The 20178-nt window shown below is 37.4% G+C and overlaps 1 protein-coding gene across 3 annotated transcripts in view; it reads right to left on the bottom strand.

The window, feature by feature from the left end:
• The window catches only part of PRTFDC1 (phosphoribosyl transferase domain containing 1), a 43382-nt gene that overhangs the window by 9926 nt on the left and 13278 nt on the right, over nucleotides 1-20178 (bottom strand). For all 3 annotated transcript variants that reach the window (XR_010439088.1, XM_064704099.1, XM_064704098.1), the window contains exon 4: nucleotides 10548-10613. Coding sequence is in view for 2 of the 3 variants with exons in the window: in XM_064704099.1 (XP_064560169.1) it covers nucleotides 10548-10613 (66 nt within the window). In the remaining variant the exon portion in view is untranslated. The remainder of the gene's footprint in view (nucleotides 1-10547; nucleotides 10614-20178) is intronic.

The following is a 20178-nucleotide window of genomic DNA, read 5'->3' as shown; positions in this document are numbered from 1 at the left end:
TGATACTTTGATCTCTGTTATCATTATGCAGGGTTACTGTGCCTAAAGTCTCCCTACTCTTCAGTCATTAACTGCTGCTTAGGACTGAAGACATTCAGAGTGGTTTGCTATCCTCTGGTACACAAACCCTCTCCTACAAAATACTGTGCTGAGAAACTGACTGTGTTGCTGCCTGTCCCCTGCCTTTCTATTGCTGGAGCAGTCTACAGATAGATGATTTCAGAAAAGGGATGGAATAGCAAAGTAGAAGAGCAAACTGCCAAGAAATGTTTTGATATACAGTGTCCCAGACTAGATAGTGGTGATGCCCAGCTAAAACTGGTTGAAATAGATTAGTTTATCCTTGATCAGATGGATTGCAGAGGATGAAAGAAGAATGCAATGGATACAACAAATTAGTACATTGTCAGGGATGTCACCATCATCCTAAAGGCACAGCTGGCTGCTCCCAGCATCTCTTGTGAAAGGTCAGTTACATGGAAGACCTTATTGAGCTTCACTGTGAGTCCCTATGTGAGCTGGTGTGCAGGGACTGGTAAAACTCATCAGCTTGTGGTGCTGCAGCAATCACTGATAGCTGGACAAACAGGATGCTAAAGAACACTGAAGAAAAGATCCTTCTCAAGTATGTGTGTTTGTAGCTCCCATACCACATAGATCAAGAATGTTTTTGTCCTCTCAGATATATTTGAAGCAATTACAAAGAAGGAAACCACATGAAAAGAAAAGTAATCCAGCCTTCTGGGTTCTATCTACTTTTAAAACTCAGAGAACAGTGTATAGGAATATTTACTGACATGTTGACTAGACTAAAGATGGCTTAATTTCTGAGCAGAGCCATGTTCACCAATACAATCTCTGAAGTATATCCAGAAATCTAATAATGGTGCTAATATATCTTAGAGTGAGACAGAATACAGTCAGTTTTTAAAAATATGTTCTGGAAAGATTTCATACATAGTCCAAATAAAAAGGGATGCTGGCCTCAGAGAATGAAACACCTTCCTATTGAGTCATTGCGAAAGAATCAACATTGCAAAAGAATCAGCTGCCATTACTGATAGATCAGAGGGATGGCTGGGAGCTCAGATTTGGATGTGATTCATTCTGTGTTTACACAGCTTTTTACCAGGTAGCTGGCAGAAGGTAGGCTGGTGTAACACAGAGTCAAAGAACACCTCAGGTTGGAAGGGAGTCATAAGGACCAGCAAGTCCAACTCCCTGCTCTATGTAGGACTACCTACAACTAAACCATATGACATTGACCAGGTGCTTCTTGTAACTCTGACAGGCTTCAGACCCCGACCACTTCCCTGGAGAGCCTGTTCCAGTGACTTGAACACAGTTTCAGTGAAGAACCTTTTCCAACAGTCCAATCCGAACTTCCCTTGATATGGCTTCATTCCATTTCCTCTGCTGTTGCTGATCCCTAGAGAGCTGTGTGCACTGCCCATCTTGTGGAAGATGTAGGCTGTGATGAGGGCACCCTTCAGCCTTCACTTTCCCAGGCTGGACAACACAAGTCACCTCACCACTCCTCAGAAGTCTTGCCCTTGAGTCCTTGCAGCAACCTGGTTGTCCTGGACACACTCTGATAGTCAGAAGTCCTTCCTGCATTGTGGCAGACCCCAGCACTCGAGGTGAGGCCGCCCCAGAGCAGAGCAGAGCAGAGCAGGACAATCCCTGCCTTGCCCTGCTGGCCATGCTGTGCCTGATGCCCCCCAGGACAGGGCTGGCCCTCCTGGCCCCAGGGCACTGCTGGCTCAGGTTCAGCTTGCCATGGACCAGGACCCCCAGGTCCCTTTAACGGTGCTCCTCTCCAGCCTCTCATTCCCCAGTCTTTACATATAATAGGGATTAGCCTGTCCCAGATGGAGAATCTTGTTAAATTTCATACAACTGGTGATTGCCCAGCTCTCCAGCCTATGCAGATTTCTCTGTAAGGCCCCTCTACCTCTGAGGGAGTTCACAGCCCATCCTGCTTTATCATCATTAGCAAATTTTCTTAATGTACATTCAATTGATGAGCCCAGATCTTGTATAAAAACATTAAAGAGCAGTGGTCCTAAAATTGTCCTCTGTGGTTTTGAATGCAAAGGGGTGCTGTGAAGTTAAAAATTCTCCAGTTTTGAGTGATCAGGGCACACACAATTTGCAACTCTGTACATGAACATTTGAACTGAGCAGAAATAATATTTGTGGTATGAGCTGGATCTCCACAAAAATAAAATTTGCATTTCCATATACATTTCTAGACAGTAGTAAAAATGGCCCATAGCAGCATGTCTTTGGTCATCTAGAAAAAGGAGGTTTTTGACAATACTAGTACTATGTAAAATAAGGAAGAAATAATTTCTAACCCCCAGGTAGCATGAGAATCTGTCTCTCATGCTAAAGAGAACTCTCTGCGAATGTTAATTTTTTTAACAATGAACAGAAAACATGCAAAAATTGAAAATCTGTTATTTCCTCCTTTTAAAAGCCACACACATTTATACAGTGAAGAAAAGTATGTTGTTTTTACAGTACATTTAAAAAAATCCTGATTTGCAGTAAGATGAAAACTACCCCAGCACTGAGTCAATATATTTCTATTGTTTGCCTTCCCACAGGTCAGTAATAAATGGAACAATGTCAGCTAACAAGACCAAGCAGAGTAATGAGAGCATGTCTGCCTCCTGCCTGACAGTAGTAAGTGCTATGGAAATTATTTTTCATCTTCCTGAAACAGAATAACAATTTTTTTTCTAGACTTGGATTGTATGTTCCATTCAGAACACTGTTTTCAAAGGAAAATTGCTATGAAATAGTAGTACTTTGAAGTTAGCATGGAGTAAGACTTTGAGGAAAACTGTCTTTGAACTAATACAAATTGTGACATTTTAACAAGGTAAAAATTCTAAGCTGCACATTTAGAAAGGGGGAGTATTTCCCTGAAAGCCTACTTTAATAATTAAATAAACAACTGCATTTAATGCAACACTACAGCTAAGAGGACAAACTCAGCCCTCACATATATAGCAAGAAAATCAGGTAGGTACATAAAGAAGGTATTTTCTCCTTAAATGTTTCAGCATAAAATCAGCAGAATAGCATACACACATTTTTATGCTTTAGTAGAAAGAAAAGAACAGAAAGAACTTAAAACTGAGAAAATAAAAATTATTTGAGAACTGAAAAAAATACTTTAGAGTGAAGTAAGGTTTGTAGCAGGAAGTAATAGCTTTTATTTAATTAACAGCCCATTTCCCAGTGGGGGAACATTTTTCACAAAAGAACTTTGACCTTTCAGCCCACAGCCTGAGAGAGACCACAAAATACCTTCAACAGCTGAGCCTGGGAACAAAAATTCAGAACTGCTGTATGCACTCGAAATCATGGACTGAATAAAATAGTCCTTTACAGCACATTATAATCCTCCACTGCAGCTGCCCTTCAACTCATTTATCAGTGTTCCACAGCTGATAATTTCCTCTCTTATTTTAGCTCAGAGGAATTCTTAACATTTTTATCTGCCCCTCTGGTCACAGGGCAGGTGATTATGTAGGGCAATCACTTCTCTTATCCCAAATTGTCTGATTACCACATTAGGTTAAAATGAAGAGTTTCTCCCAATCTGTACTTAGCTTGACTTTTGCTGATTCTATTCAGACCAACAGAAGGATCTGCATGCTTGAAATTTCATTTCTTCCAACTACATCAGTTGCCTACTAATAATTTCATGTTGTTAATTCCACCTTCAAACCTTGTCTCATTTACATCCTACAGTATGCCAGTACTGTACAGCAGGCTTCCAATGGATTAGTTTATCTAAAAGAAGCTTAAGTAATGACTGTGTGATAGGCAAATATGCAACCATATGGCAATATAAATTTGACAATGGCAAACAGCTTAATCCAGTAGGAAAAGGTATTTAAAAAGGCCACAGTAAAAGGCAAAAAACTGTTCACATTCAGAAAAGAAAATTAGGTTCACCATTTTAGCAGTGATGACAGTTGACTGTTGGTATAACATGCCTGATATATGGAGGCTTCTCCATCAAGCCTCTAAATCAAAATTGTTGGTAGTTTAAAAGATACACTGTAGGTACTGTAGTGAAGAAATTATCATTTGAAACCCTTCATTCTAATCACCCGGAAGATGCTTTTGGACCTTAAGATAAAGGAATCTCTAAACAAAGCCCTGTTTATGATCAGGCCAATTAACTGTCCTGGGAAGGAAAAAAAAACAAAGGAAAAAAAGGAACCTTAATGTGGGAAGATTGGCATAATTTGGACTGATGGAAACACTTTTATCTTCAAATCCCCATTAATATCCTGAGTTCCTTCCTGTCTCTTTCTTGGATAGAACTATTCTTAAACTACTTGGGAGTACTTGTAACATGTTAGTGATACCAGCTTGCAAAATATGCATGGATACACAGTCACAAGAAAAGGTGAGTTCATTTATTTTTCCACTTCTAGAAGTGAAAGCCTATTTATTAAAAAAAAACAACCCAAAAGCCCTACCACCTTCCCCCCACAAAATCTCAGTTTTATCAATCTCTACTTCTTTTTTTGTTTTGTTTTATGAGAATAAGGGGATTAAAAGCAACAATATAGTGTATTTTGATTCCCTTTAGATAAATTTCCATTCAGTAGTCTGCATTATCAGTTAGATTCTTTCTGAAGACACCTTTTCATGTGTACTCCATATCATCAGAATGACATAAATTGATAATGTGATTCTTCAAACAGAATTTTTAATGGATTATCAGTTTACTCATCACACATGCAGTACTTGCTTTCTTAGCACTGTATTTGTGGAACCTCAGGTACCAGTGGTTAAACAAGACATTTTATGACAGTGCCATAGAGCTGAAGAATCACCATCAAATAAAAATTAAATAAAAATGCATAAAGTTTCAGTGAAGAGGTTCAAAGGTAGCTAAATAGACTCCTGTGAGAAGTGAAATAATTTTATGTTATGCACACAGGAATGAAATCCACAGATATTAGCATTTCATCACAATGTCAGAAAATAATATGAAAGCCTTCTCTAAAATGAGACATCTAGCTAGGAACTTTCTACAGAGTTCTAGAAAAAGTCACATATATCTGATTTTCATCTTTTCTGTTGGGTTCATCCACATCTTTCAGCATACTTGGAAGGACAGATATGACATCTCAAAAATGGGGTTTTTCTCAGACACTTGGTTTCATCAGTAGCAGCTGCTGATGGGAGCAAACTGGTTAATGTGTTAAGAGTCCATGTGTACAAACTCCAGCTATTTAAAATGTGCAAAACAAGTTCAGAATCACTAAGAGTTAAAACAGAGTGGGGACATAATGGAGGACCTGATGCTTTGTTCTTAGAGAGTGTTGTGTCAAATGCTGTGCACACTCATGTTCCACTTGCAGCCATCTTCACAGCATCCTTCTCTTGTGCATGAAAATAGAACAAACTACCATAATTAATCTAAAGGTAATTCAGGAATTACTTATGTCTCCATTTCTCACTTGCATGAAGAAGTACACTCCTCTGGTCATCTGGAATTGGATGAGGATTTTCTGGACATAGGTGAAATAGGATTATGAACAGGTAAGATGTAGAAGCAAGCAGATAGTGGCTGAGCAGAGCCCATGTGAAAAATGGGATAGGAAGGCTGTAAAAGTTTTTTATTATTTCCTTTCTCCAAAACAACAACAACAAAAGAAAGTAATGATGAACAGTAGAACAGATTATCTAAGAAAGAAGTGCAAAGAAAGGTGATTGACTTTGGAAAAGGAAAAGATAGTGTCTTTTGCTTCAGAAAAAACAGTTAAGGATGGCAACTGTCAGAAGAATAGACAGTATCAAATCTAATTAAGAAAAAAGGCAGAACAACAGAAGTGACTAAATCTGGCAGTTAAGCAGAGGTGCTGAAGATGTGCACTGCTTCAAGACACATAAAATCAACCTTTGAAAAGATGAAAAAGGCAAGGCTGCATGTCTGACAGGAATAAAGTAAGATGTTGAGGTGAGTGGGGGACATGACTATTGCCAAAGTGTATAGTGAATTTTGTATATCTTTATTGTCATATAAATTGTCTCTCATGTACATAGTGTTCTAAAGAGAATGGCATTATTGATTCTGCAAATTTATGGGCATTACTCTGGAAAGGAATGCATATAGGGGAAGAAATCACAACATTAGTCAACACAGTGAATACTAATGGAGAGAATAAGTATAGAACCAACAGAATTCTGAGAAAGAAACTTGGAATGGTAAGAATAATATGTATATTAATCTAGAGAATAAAACATTGTGTTAGACAGCTGCCACATGCATGGTTTATTAAATACTGACATGCTAACATATTTAGGAGAACGACCAACAGCTCTCAGAACTCTTGCTGGAGCCTATGACATGCATAGAAAATGGCTCAATAAAATAGGAATGAAAAGAAAGGCTTAAGAAAAGAAAGTGAGAATGCTTTCTGTTCCTTAAACATCTTCCCAAATGACAAGCTGGGCAAGAAAATGGTAGACAGTGGATAAATTGATTTAGGCAAGACACATAAAAGAAGTTTGGAGATTTTATAGCACAAATCCTGCCAGAAGGAATTGAGAAGAGCTGCATGGAGGATATCTTCTTCTGAGTGAAAGTTCTTTTTTGTATGAGCTGATCAGTCATTTTAGGAGACCATCAGAGTAAGGATGGAATTCTCAAACTAACACAACCAAGTGCAGGGAAAACACAAATACTAATTTTCTTTTTTTTCTTGATGGCTATTTATGACCTTCTACACTTCACTGAAAATGACAAAACCACTGGCATATAAGAATTGACAGAATTTTTAAAATTCAGTGGCTCCATAATTGTATAGTACTAACTGTATAACTACTCTGTCTCGATTTGAAGTTCTTATTAACTTAAAAACTAATAATGATTATTTTGTTCACTTTCTATGCTATATAGAAATAGGGACAGTGACAGTACATATGGATCTAAGTTTGACATGAAATATATTATACAACTGTAATAAGTATTTAATTGCAAAAATATATAAACTTTAAATTTATGTTTTTATCTAACTTGTCTCATTTGCAAGGAGACAAGTCAAAGTGGTATAGGAGCTTTTTGAAAGGTAACAGGACATGTTTTACATACGGAGTGATATACAGAATTATTCCTGTCATTAGAGATTTTGGACTACAAAACCAGATCCTAAGCTTCTCAGACAAAATATACATGCATACAATTATAAGAGATAAATGGCAGTGCTACTCACAACTCTGGTACAGCTGAACCTACTGAAGTTTCTAGATGCTTTAAAATTTACTTTGTTCAAATGTCACAAATGGTTGAAAATATGTCAGGAATTTTTACAGTATTATACAGTATGGTTACAGTGTTGATACAAAGCAGGGTTATATTATTTGTTCTTTCACCTCATCTCCACACATTTTCATTGCCATCTTGTTGTGAAACAGATTTCTTAACAGTAATTTATTATATCCCATTTTCAAAATGTTTTCCCCTTTACAAACATTAATGATAAATTTTACCCAAGTGAGCACTTCAGCTTTAAAGTAACTTTGAAAACTAACTACTTTACTATGAAATCAGATACTGAGAAACTTTATGTTCAATACTTACATGACTATTAAATTATATTTTTTTCTGGATAGAAATGCTTACAAAGCATTAGACTGTTAAGCTGTATCAGGCTTCATTATTCAAGTACCTTAATTAATGATGTGTGCCATGGAAAACTTTATCCTTGCCTCAGTGACTTTCTTTACAGAAGAATAATTTCAAATGGGGGATGATTTTCTTCAGGTAACAATTTGGGCAGTTTGGGTCTATATGCCAACTCTCATATTTCTCTTTTCAGTGGTTTGGGTCATTATACATTTTTGCCAGGCTTATAATAATTTTATAAACAAAAGCATATTGTAGAGAAGGACAGAGGAGATATTATTCTGAAGAGCTATTAACAGAGCTAAGAACTATTCCTTAACAGCCTCTTTCTAATTAGCTTTTAAATTTTTTTGCTTTCTTTAGGCTTCCTCAGAAAAAAAAAAATCCAACATGAATATATACCAGCATGTTCACTCAGTAATCTGTTTTTCCAACGTGCAGCAAACATGCCTTAGTTCTTCACTAAGATTATAGGCTAGCTGAGGTTCCAGGTATTACTTAATGAAAGGCAATTCAACATCAAAATCTCAGAATCTTTTCTCTCCAAGTTTCAAAACTGTTTACTTTTATTGATACTTTTCAATTTTACAGAAGCATAATGTAACTTATATTCCAAGCCCACACCTGTGCTTTAGAAAACACCTTCCATGATGAGTAAGTTATGAGATTTAACTTGGTATATTAATTTTCCAATATCATTGCAATCTTTTGTTATGCAATACTCCAAGCAGGCAGAGGAAGAACACAGCTTGCTCGATAGCAAAGAAGTCGAATTCTCTGAGTAAGTCTTCAACTAATTCCCTCAGTGACATTGGATGCCTACTGAACCGGCAGTTTTAAAAGGCAGCAGCTTTTAGAGGTACTAAAAACACTTCAAGGAAAAGATTTACATGGCCTGTAGGAGGCTCTGAATCAGCCCACAAATGGCTGATTAGTAAAATGTGCTGAATACTTGCTCTAAGTGCTGAAGTCAACAACAGATGGAGGAGTTGGCATCTGTGGACATAAGGCCACTCCTTCACATATCCAACTTTAGACATACAACCATGAGCATTTGAGCCTAAGCTTTGCATTCCAGCTTTTCAAGCAGTAAAATAAGTCTCAAGGGAACCCTGTTCTCACGTGTTCTGGCAAAAATGCTATTTCCTTATTCCTACATCAGCTGTGTCAGACAGCCCCACATACAAACAAACACCAAACAGGCCCTTTGAGAGTCTGCTCCCCTGGCAGTCCCAGCTCTCCCTTCCTGCCCCACTTCAGCCTCCACACCCAGCTTCCAGCTCTGGGCTCCCCTCCTGAGCAGCAATTTATTCCCAGAGCAGCTGCCTCACACCTACCCAAGATCCCAGCCTCCTTGCCCAGCTATCTTAAACCATGCTGCTGCTCAGTCTTCTCCCCAAGTATCTCTCAGCCTCCCAACAGCCAAATTTTGTGTCCCATTCCATATCTGGCAACAGGAGAGCCATGCCACTGAGAAAAATATTACCAGGATTTTCACTGTAAGAAAAGAATTTACTTCATTTTTTATAAGAGCAGGACTTAATAGGGTGAAATCTTCCTTCTCTCTCATACACATGTGGGAACAGATAAATACACGAAAGTCATGCAAAAAATAATGTTTTGCCCAGTGAATTCAAGTGAAACTGGAAATATCATATCTGGAAATAATATTGATATCTGCAACCATTAATCAAGGAAATTTGGGATTGGAAGATGGGGAAGGAGAGCTGGGTCTGCAAGTTTAGAAAGTGTTTGAACTATGTTCAAAAAGAGAAATGTTAAGTAAGATGCACTGCCAGTTCTGCCTGTGAGGTAGAGAAACATATGCAAAATCATCACAGAAAAACAGGTAACTCCAGTGTTTGAATATTAGAAAGTAGCAAATTAATTAATATTTCCCCAGAATATCATTAGCGCTTTAGTGGTAATTAGGAAACAACACCCAGCAGGAGTATTTAGAAGTGTAAATTGAGTACATACATATCACTAAAATATTATAAGTATAATAGCATTTTTAAAATTTCAGTTCTAGTTGCATCAAACCCTATTTAATATTAATGAAATATTTAAAGTTGTTTTCCTCTTCTTTTTCTTGTGTGCTATAGTACAACAAAACAAATGAGTTTGCTAGTGCTCCATTTGAGTGCTTTGAAGAAACTGATATTATCTAGAACCACCTAATAAGACAGTGACTGCACATACAGTACAAATAACTAGATAAGTATTATGTCGCCTTAATGCATAAGTAAAGAATCCATTTTTTGACCATTTGCCACACAGACCATTTGCCTAATGAAACAAGCCTTCCTTCCTCTTCAAAGTACTGCTTTGTATTACCATGGTTGGATGAAAATGGCCTTTTCACTGCCTCAAACCACTCTCTCTCCTTATCACAAGGCTCAGGCTTAGTGCAGATTCAGTCATATAGCCAGCCTGATGCTGAAATAAAAAATCCCATCTGATTCTCTGAGTGAAAGGCTCCACAACTGAATTTTGTGCAGTAGGCAAAATGGTATTAAACTCATATGCTGAATTCAACAGAGATATGCATTGTGCAGTTTGCTTGTACACACCCATTGAAGGCAAAAAAACCCAAAGCTCCATGACATGAACAAGCTAAGGGGAAACATTACAGCACAAATTTTGCCCACAGTCTCGCTGATGGTACATGTGTAACCACTGGGAAATCCTGCACAAGGATGGAGAGGCTACATTCTGACCTTTTTGGCCATCTGCAATCTGAAAACAGTGGCATCACAGCAATTTAATAGAGAGAATTAATAACTTTGATTCCAGTATTAGTATCTGACAAAAATTATATAGCTCTTCTAAAGTATTTTTAGTGAATTTATTCTCTTTCTTAAATATAAAATGAACAAACCTTGCCAGTCAGCTTTGAAAGATCATCTCCTCCAATTATCTGCATATCTTGCATAGATTGATCATTCTAAAAGAAGAAATAAAAAATTTTGAAATTTGAAATAACTGTACAAAATAAAACATAAATGTTACCTTTTTTCAAAAAAAATCTTACTAGTCTTATTATGAATATTTTCTAAAGCTTGTTAGTATTGGTGTACAAGAAAACCACAGTCTCACTTCTTTCTTCCTCTGGCTTCCTGCATCTCCTGCTTGTTTTTAAGCCAACTTCAAACTCTAGGGTTTACTGGACTAGAAAAAGTTGCATCTTTCTTTTTAGAATAGTGTTCCCTTGCTTGCTATTTCTTAGTATGACAAGGGTTGAGTAACATATTTATCCCTTTCAAAATGGGAGGACAGGAGCATCTCAACACTTGACCAAACACCTGTAAGCACATTCTTGGTTTGGAACAGTTTTTGGAAACTGGCTAAATGTGCTTACATGTCAGCTCTTTTTGGAGGAATTCACTTCATTTTCTTCAGGGAAAAAAGTTTTGCAAAATTTATCACTTACTATCAAAAATATTTTCAGTGGGCCATAGAGTTTCCAAAGCTTTGTTTATTCAACTGACTCAAAGATAAAATCCTTGAGGTCAATTACTTAAATATGGCCAATCAGGTGGAACTAAATGCAACAGAACAGTATGTTTTGATTTTCCTGTTAAAAAAGTTATTTTTTAAAGAATTCTTTTTTTGTTGAATTTATTTCACAGACATTTCTAGTTGAAATTCCTTCTGATGGAATTCTCAACCAGCTCTAGCTTCAACTTATTATCAGCAGAACACAAAGTTAAGATCACAAAAAGGAGATACATGCAAGCCCTGCTTTTAAGGCAAGACAAAAGAGGCCTTAAAGAAGGTGGCAAATGAAAAAATACACAGTCATGGCCAGGCTATATGAACTTTTCAGAAAAAGCAAGAGCAGAAATAAGTATAGTTAATGTGAGTTTTTTGCCAAACTGATGCATGTGCTAATCTAATCTTCCTACCCATAGGAAGAGAGCATTAGTCCAATTTTAATAATAGCTCCAGTAGCACAATGTGACATTGTGGTTTACTGGTAACACCAGGAAGCTTCACCATTACAAACTACTGACAAATATACAATACTTGGATTCTCTGCTTTTATTTCCTAAATCCAGCCCTCTGAAGCCAAATGTTTTTCACAGGTAAATAGTGGCACATCAGGACTTAAAATGTGGGTGAAGATCTACTGGACTAAAGGATTTAGAGCTGTTCTTCTTCCCCTCCCAAATCAGGGCAAGGAGAAGCAGCACTCAGAGGGTCAGAGCTGCCCCCCTGTGCAGATGGAACCACATTGTCCATGCTCACAGACCAGGGGGCACAAGTTTGGGGACTTCCAAGCACCTTTGCAGATACCTGACCACAGAAAGCCCCAGGAACTATTTGTGGTCCTCATGGGAATGGATTGTCTAAGTTAAATCAGCCTTCCTGAGCAGCTGTAAGCAAAGGTTGTCAAATTGCCCAGATGAGAATTTCTCCAAGTTTGCATTCTGCAGACCCACCAAAAGGCTCCCTGGCTTTCACTCAGACTCTACTCTCCACAAAACTCTCACACCACAGCTTTGTAAGAGGTCCTTAGTAGTCATTGCTTTAAAAGACAGTTTTTAGACCTGCCTTCACTTTTCCTGCACCGGATCTGGGAGCTTTAGATAAATTTCATGCTGCTCTGATCCGTTTCCTGGGAAACAGAGCTAGAGCAGCAATGAAGGTTACATCCCATACATTTTCTAATATAAGTTTCAATATTTCTTTTATTTTCATAAAGAAAAACAAAAAAAGAAGTCCAAACAACAACAAAGCAAGTAACTGATTTCCTCAGAAGACTATTTTAAAACTAAGTAAAAACTGGAGATTGAGAAGATTTTAAGTTCAGGCTTAAAAGCACGAGTCTTTTGTTGTAAAGCAAGACAGGTCACTCTTCAAAAGTCAGGCATGTATTCAAGTCAAGACTATTATAAGACTATAAAAAGCAGATTGTTTCTAATATCTACCACAGCATGTGTAACCAAGGCACTGACAAAATATTTTTTCATTTCCAAATGAGAAAGTGTAGAATTTCATTAGCAACCAGCACACAAGAATTACTGAAGAGGCAGCTTGCCCTTAAGCTGCTAGTTGAGAAAAGGAAAGAGAAAAAAAGATAACAGTGAGGTGCAATGATTAATGAATTTATTTATTTTTCACAAAAAAAACCCAAACCCTCTCTTTCTACAGTATTCACAGCAGCACTGTTTCCTTTGCATTTGGTATTTCTGGCTTCAGCTGAAAGGAAGATGCTGAAATAGCATCTTCATTGCTGGCAAGCAGCTAAGCAAACACAAAAGCCATTGAGAGCAGGGGCATCACAGCATCCCGTCAGGCTCTGCATTCACACTTCGGCTGCTGGGACACAACTGCACACATTTATGAAAACCCTGGGGTTCTACTGGAGAATGAGAGCTGGCAAAGGACAAGGCTGGGTATTCATGGTCCCTAAAACCAATCATTTTCTATATGGTTTTTCTATATGCAGCTCAGAACCCTCCAGCCAAGGTATTTCCAAAAAAAATAAAGAAATTCCTTGCATCACACTGGAGAGCAATTCTCTTGCTAAAAAAAAAATTCAGATAATTGATTTAAAGCCATTTATAACTATCTACATTTATCACTTAACTCATGTTGTAAAATACATACCTGCCAAACAGCAAAGCTCAATACCATGGTGTGACATTACCCTGATCATAATGTTCACATAGATAATTTGCACACTATGGTTGCCATGGAAACCTCTCTGTGCATTTTTTTTTTCTGAGTTCTCAATTTATAATCTCAAAATAACACTGCACTAAATGTTAAATACAAGGTACAACAAATGTCAGGAAAGAAAAAAATCTGTTTCATTCAGTACCAATTAATGTCAATTCAGAACTGTTTGTTTAATTTTCATGGTCTCAAGTCATTCAGAGCTTCTTTCTTCCTTTGTGAGTTGCTCCAACTGATATAATTGAGTCTCTGAGATTTCTTATAAATGCAGAAATATGAATTGAAGCTTCATTTTCTGTCACCCAAAGTTCCTCAATACTTGTTTTCTAATATCCCTAAACCCTATCAACACAAATATTTTTTAAATATTTGACATTAAATATATTGGCTTGGATAGAGACAGCTCTAAATCATACTGTATTTTGGTTAATGTAGCACAAAATTTATTGCAGCTGTTTCTGAGAAGATGTGATGCATTGTGTCACATCCCCACACCTCATCCCAAGCTATATTTCTATTTTTTTTGGGTGCTTAATAAATCTGCATTTTCCAGAATAAATCTCAATTTCTTTGGTTTTAATTACTGGGTTGTGGTTTTTCACTTATTCATCTTTGTTTTATAATTTTAGTTAATTCTAGGAATACTTGATTAATTAAAGCAAGAATGTTATTTCCACCACCATTTTTCATGGCACACATGATAAAACGTTAGCTTTCTGTGTAGATTGGAAGTATACATATTTAAATTCCATCTATACTTAGTCATGTGTTTTGAACTGGGTGGGGCACAGAATTATTACATCTCTTTTACATCTCTTGAGATCAACACTTGGACATAGTTCAAGTTACAAGTGAAATGAGTTGGGTGGTCTCAGGAAAATTCATTATAAACAGCATTGCTCATCTGAAAATTGCACCAAACTGTGAACATCTGTTACTCTTCTGAAGAAAAAGAATCTGGAATACATTAATACTGGGCTCAGTGAAACAAAGATTCTTTAATCATGGCAAAAAAAGCAGCTTTAACAAAACAGTTTAAATGCATAACAAAATTATTAAATATGTACACAAGGTCATTATCACACATCTAATTACTACAGTCTGCAGGGTTCATATAGAATTTTTTTTAAAATGTGGTTACCTTTTTCTCCCAAAATTTATCAGGGAAACTCAAAACAAAGAATGTGACCATCAGGCCTGTTCCATGTTGGTTTTGTCCCCTTGGGTGATACACCAGATCCTCCAACCTGGGAATTCCCATTAGGGCAGCTCTTTCACTTCACACCATCATTCCATCTCCTACAACTCAGTCTTCCAGGAAGGTTTTGACCAAAAAGAAGTCAATGACAGACCATTCAGTTGTCCCTTGGATCCTAGTATGTAACTAAATTGCTTTGCAACCTGCCTCCTGAGAAATATGAATAAATTGGTGGGGACAGTATGTCAGTATGGCATTTACAGGATCTGTTAACCTATTCTGGCTAATAGATAAAGTCAAACTGATATTTAAAGTATGGCTATGAAATATCTTCAGTGAATCAGCAGAAGTTGAGTGGTAGTATATAAAATGCTGTACTTAGAAACAACATCCACTTGAATTAATACGATTTTGGGTTTCTTCTCTCAAGAACAGCTAAGAACAAAAGACCTCAAGGGCGTAGAAAATGAGCTGTCAGTTTTCATGGCAGGCAGCTAGAGGGACTATCCAGGCTTAAGCAGGAACAACTAGTTCAGAGGGCACCTAGTGAGTGCTGTTAATCTGGAGACTTGTACAAATGAGTGGGAATGATGTGAATCACTTCCCAGTAAAGACTGGAAAGTTTGCCTTCCTTTACCCAGAACAAAATGTATACCAAAGGCAACCTTTGGGGTACACCCACATTCAAAACAGTCAAGTGCCAGGTCACTGATATATTTTTAAGAGGTACCTTGAATACCTTGCAAACAATCCAACAATGCTGAGCCAAGTGGGAATGGAATGCAGTAAACTGGCACACACCCACTGGCAGAACAGCCCCTTTCTGCAAGGATGTACAGGTACATGTGCACTGAAGCACTGACAACTTTGAGCAGCTCTGAGAGCTTTAAAGCTGGTTTCCTGAGCTGACCACACCACTGAGTGTGCTGCACTGAGCCTGGCCTTATTGCCATTGCCAGGATAACACATGATTGCAAGTTTTAGACTGCTGTAGATGTACATCTAGCAGAATTCTAGTTACCACAGTGTAAGACATATCTTACTTCTGTCAGGGTAGATCGACAATGTCACTCATGTAAAAATTTACTTTTTTTAAAATTCTATGTCTTCCTTGTTGATATTCCTTAACTAAAAAGCTCCACCACTCAGGTTTGGAACTGCTTCAAACTCAAGCTAGTCTAGCCAGTTCCAGGGAAGGCCAGAGTTTTGCAATGAGGAAGTTGGCTTTGGACAGAGAACGACAAACAATGAACTTACTGACAGCAAGGTATTCCTTACCAGCTGACCTCTGGCAACACCTGGGTATATTTCTTTCCTGCTGTAAAAGCAAGGCAGGCCATTCAGCTTAAACAACACTCTGGGAAACAGTAAATTATTAAACTTCATAAATGGAATTGCTGGTAATCATCTGTTCAGACATTCAGCAATTTTTTGTGTACCAGGGCTCCTGCATGCATTCTCCGTACTTAATCCAAGGAAGGTAAGCTATCTTAAAAAACGACCAAACTCTCATAAATCAAAGCAGAACTCAGACCAGTTAACTTGGCCAATAAGGATTATAGACAATAAATTATTTTACTTTTTAATTTCTGATTTAGCTATTAAATTTTCTATACTTGCTCAGCATTGGTAAAATGGGTTCTTTTGTTTAAGAATGAGGCAGTAAGATGTCAACACCACATATCACCATATGGCAGAAACAGCACCCAAACATTTAAAAAGTTCAGCAAGAACTGAAATCAAGAACATACTGTAACAAAAGTTTTGACTTGTATGCATATCAGAAACACAATAAATCCTCAAAACTCAGGTTAGTTTTCACATACTATAATCTGAGATTTCCTTGTACTCTTGCTTATTTTTATTCTCTAAGATAATATTTAAAACATCGAAATAAAATCTATGTATACTGTAGGATGAGAAAAGGTATTAACAATTTCACAGGGCTCTTCAGTCATGCAAGGTAAAATTCTGATCCCATAATTTTTCTCCAGAGATGGGAAGCAAATAAATTTTAAAACTTACAGGTAAAAGAATAATTTAAGGAAGCATACCCTCCAGAACTGCCCTAGTCCTACACAGGTACTCCTTTTGGGCTGCCAGGAGGCATTGCTAAGGGTGTGTGTACTTTTTGTGATAATGATGTAATGCCAGCCCACACTCTGGGAAAGGCAGACTTGGGATGCTTTTCCTCCTCAGCTCCACAAGTCAAAGAGTGTAAGGAAAATTCTTCTCCTGCTATAATAATGTAAAAGTCATTGAGGTCATCAATCATGCTATGGCCAGCTATACTGGACTTGGGTAGGAAAACGTCCATTTGGATTCAAGTCCACAATAACTGGAGTATCTATCTTTTGCCCAGTTATTATTTAGCATTAAATGCATGAACATTACAGCAGTGGAACTAGAAGTCATGTTTCCCAGCCTCAACAGAGGATCTTAGCATGCCAGCTCAGACACTACAAGACCCACATGTATGATCTTACCTCATTTTTAAAACTGTGTTGTGAATTAATGATCAAAAGTAAATGAGCATTGTGAAAAAACATACAGTGAGTTTGTAGCTCTGTACTAAAAACCCTGTCCACATGGGGATTCTGCAAGCACAAGAGAAAACAGCTTTCTCTAGAATAACCAGAAAGTGCTAACCTTCTGACCCAGACTATCATTAGTTCCTAGAATCTGGTGATAAAACAGAGATAGAAGAAGAATCTTGAACTTTGTCAAATAGCCACAGGCTGAGAAAACAGATAAATAGGTGTAAGCAAATTCACAGAAGATGAGTCTGATAAAAACCTCAAATGCTTAGTCCCTTCCAGCAATCTGGAGTTTAGTTTCTCATTGATTCTCACAAATGAGTAGCACTTTTCCATACTACTGTGTTTAGTCCCTTGGCTAATGACAACTTGAAAACTTTTGACAGCACACATATTCTTTGTGAATTTTCTTGCACAGTTGTTTTATAGTATCCCATCTTTATTTAAATATTTTAATTTCCGTCTATCAAATGAGGAGGGAAAAGAATGTTGTATCTGTCACACAGATCAGCACTGCAATTACAGAGGAGTTCCTGTTATTGCCATATTCCTTTAGAGTAACCCTTTTGGTCTGTGCCTCACAGACCCACTGGGGTGTGACACTGCACAAACACTACACATGTTGTGATCTGTTTTAAGAAACAGCATTTAAGATGCCAGTAAAAGGGAGTCATCAAATTCCTTGAGAAAAATTAGAACCCTCTGGCTTCTTTTCATTAATTTTGCCCCATTTCAGATCTTACTATGAAAAACTCCCATATTAAATGGTACTGCTAGCATCCAAGTAATGTGATATTTTTCCAATGCATAAACATGTCACAGTAATTTCAAACTCATCAGATCTTATTTTACAACAGGATTAGTGACCATTAAGTTCTGGACCTATCTTACATGTAAGATCCTGTTTCCCTGTCACTGTAAAATCCATAAAGCAGGATGACATATAGTATTGCTGCAAATGCCATAATTTAGTATGGCTTGGTATATTTTTGGCAGAATATGAAACAAAACATTTTACTAAACTAAACTAAACTTCAATATTTTAGGCTTTATAAGCAACTACTGCTTTACAACAAATACAGTATCCAGGGGAATCTAATTCTTTGAAAATATGAACTGTTGGATGTTTCTAATAAAATCCCTTGATGCTTTGAATCTATTCTAGAAGTGGCCAGTTTCAAAAACATCTACAGTCTTAAATGGCAAGATTTCAGGAACCTGGATTGCTTAAAATTACCAAAGATTTAAGCTCACAAAAAACCCCACTCATACAAAAATAACTTAAGAAAAAGGAACTTCAGACCTTAAACTCCATTTATACATAGTAGCTGTACCCTATGCAATATACTATAATCCAAGACATTGATTTCAAAATAGAAGACATTTTTCAAAAGAAAACATTACAGCTTGAAAGAAAAACGTGACCCTTGGGGACACAAATTTCTCAAAAAACATTAGAAAATACCTCTATGGAGTTTATATTAGATATGAAATCCAAAAGAACGTAGCACCAACCCACAATAGAGGAAAGTGATTTTTTTTTTAATTTTAAACAAGAATTCCATAGCTAAAAATCACATATCAGTATAAAGGAAGGTAATACCTAAGCTGGAAATTATAGATAAAAATGAAAAGTATCTTAAAAAGCATGTAGTTACTTGCTTTAATATGCTCCATAAATGCTTTTAAACAATACTTTGATACTTCTGGAAAGTTGTAGGACAGCTCAGTATCACTCTGCCTTCACTACCACATCTGCTCTAGTTCTGTCCCCATGGCAATCAGGCCACTTCCTACTCAGTTCTCCCTTGGCTGAGTTGTTTGGCTCCCCCAAATCTTTCATATGTGAGTCACTGACACACTTACTCATACTTTAAAAAAATCACTAAGATTTCAGATGGTGCTAACATATTCAAGTGATGTGTAGGTGTGTTATCTGATGCATACAGTTACAAAGATCATCCTTTATAAGTAAGTTTTACATTAGAAATAAAGTGGATAAACTGACTGTATGATAGACTTATGTCCTTTCCTGAACTATACCCACAAATTAACACCTACTTACATTAGAAGCAGCATCTCAAGCCCCTACGCACAAAATAAAACTGTATGTTTTATTTTAAATAAAACACTTTCTTTGAGCAAGAACTGAATTAAAGTTCTCATATCTCACAACTCTGCCACCACATTAAATGGAAGCAGTAGATGCCATGTAGGTGAAAGGAGAGCATTTGCCTCCAGACCTAAGACATTTCAAGACTCTGACTTTTAAGTTTACATTTTATTCCATATAGTATGGCCTTCTTCATTTTATCTTAGAACACTATGAGAACTAGCCTGGTACACAAAAATAATTAGAGTTGAAATATCCACACTTCTCCTGATACCTTTGAGGAGCATCTCTCAGGTAAAGCAGCGAGTGAGTCTGAGGCTTGCACACATGGTAGTGAGGGTCCCTTGATTATGGGCAAACTCATTTTTTCCAGCAAGATCTGTGCTGACTAAAGAATTTACTGCCCACAAGCTGTCCCCAGCTGCTTGTAAGTCTCCCTCTGGCAGGGGCTACTGACATTCATGTGTGCATCTGGGTTGCTAAAAACAAATCCAGCAAGCTCAAGGGGTCCAAACAGACATTCTCTCCCAAGTGCTGTTCTCTGGGCTGAAAGAGGTTAGGGAGCTCAGGAGCAGCTGGGCTGGCCAGGGTGACTGCCTGGAGGGCACTGCAGTCCCTGGGGAATGGGGACAGTCACTGCTCCAGCCAGTGCAGGTGCAATCAGAAAAGGGACCCACCTGCAGTGCTAAGCAAGCCACTGGACCTGATGTACACATTAACCTGGCAGGAGAGTTTACTCTCAGAGTGCCTGAATTCTGCGGCTACTCTCACACCACCCACAATTTAACGACTGTCATTCTTCTCATTACATTTTTCTGAATTTAAAATTTCATCAGCTAGCTGCAAGAATAAGCTTTTGGGATGACTTGCATTACTAACATATTTTCAGCTATTTCTCTGAAAAGTTTGAGTGTCTCTGAGGCTGATATTTTGCAGTAAGACACTGCTGTATGTTGATGTGGGTTTTTTGTTTCTTTCA

Source organism: Zonotrichia leucophrys, chromosome 2 (assembly GCF_028769735.1).
Source record: "Zonotrichia leucophrys gambelii isolate GWCS_2022_RI chromosome 2, RI_Zleu_2.0, whole genome shotgun sequence".
Lineage (NCBI taxonomy): Eukaryota > Metazoa > Chordata > Aves > Passeriformes > Passerellidae > Zonotrichia > Zonotrichia leucophrys.
Note: the sequence above shows the minus strand (reverse complement) of the source record. Positions and strands in the feature narration are given on the sequence as shown.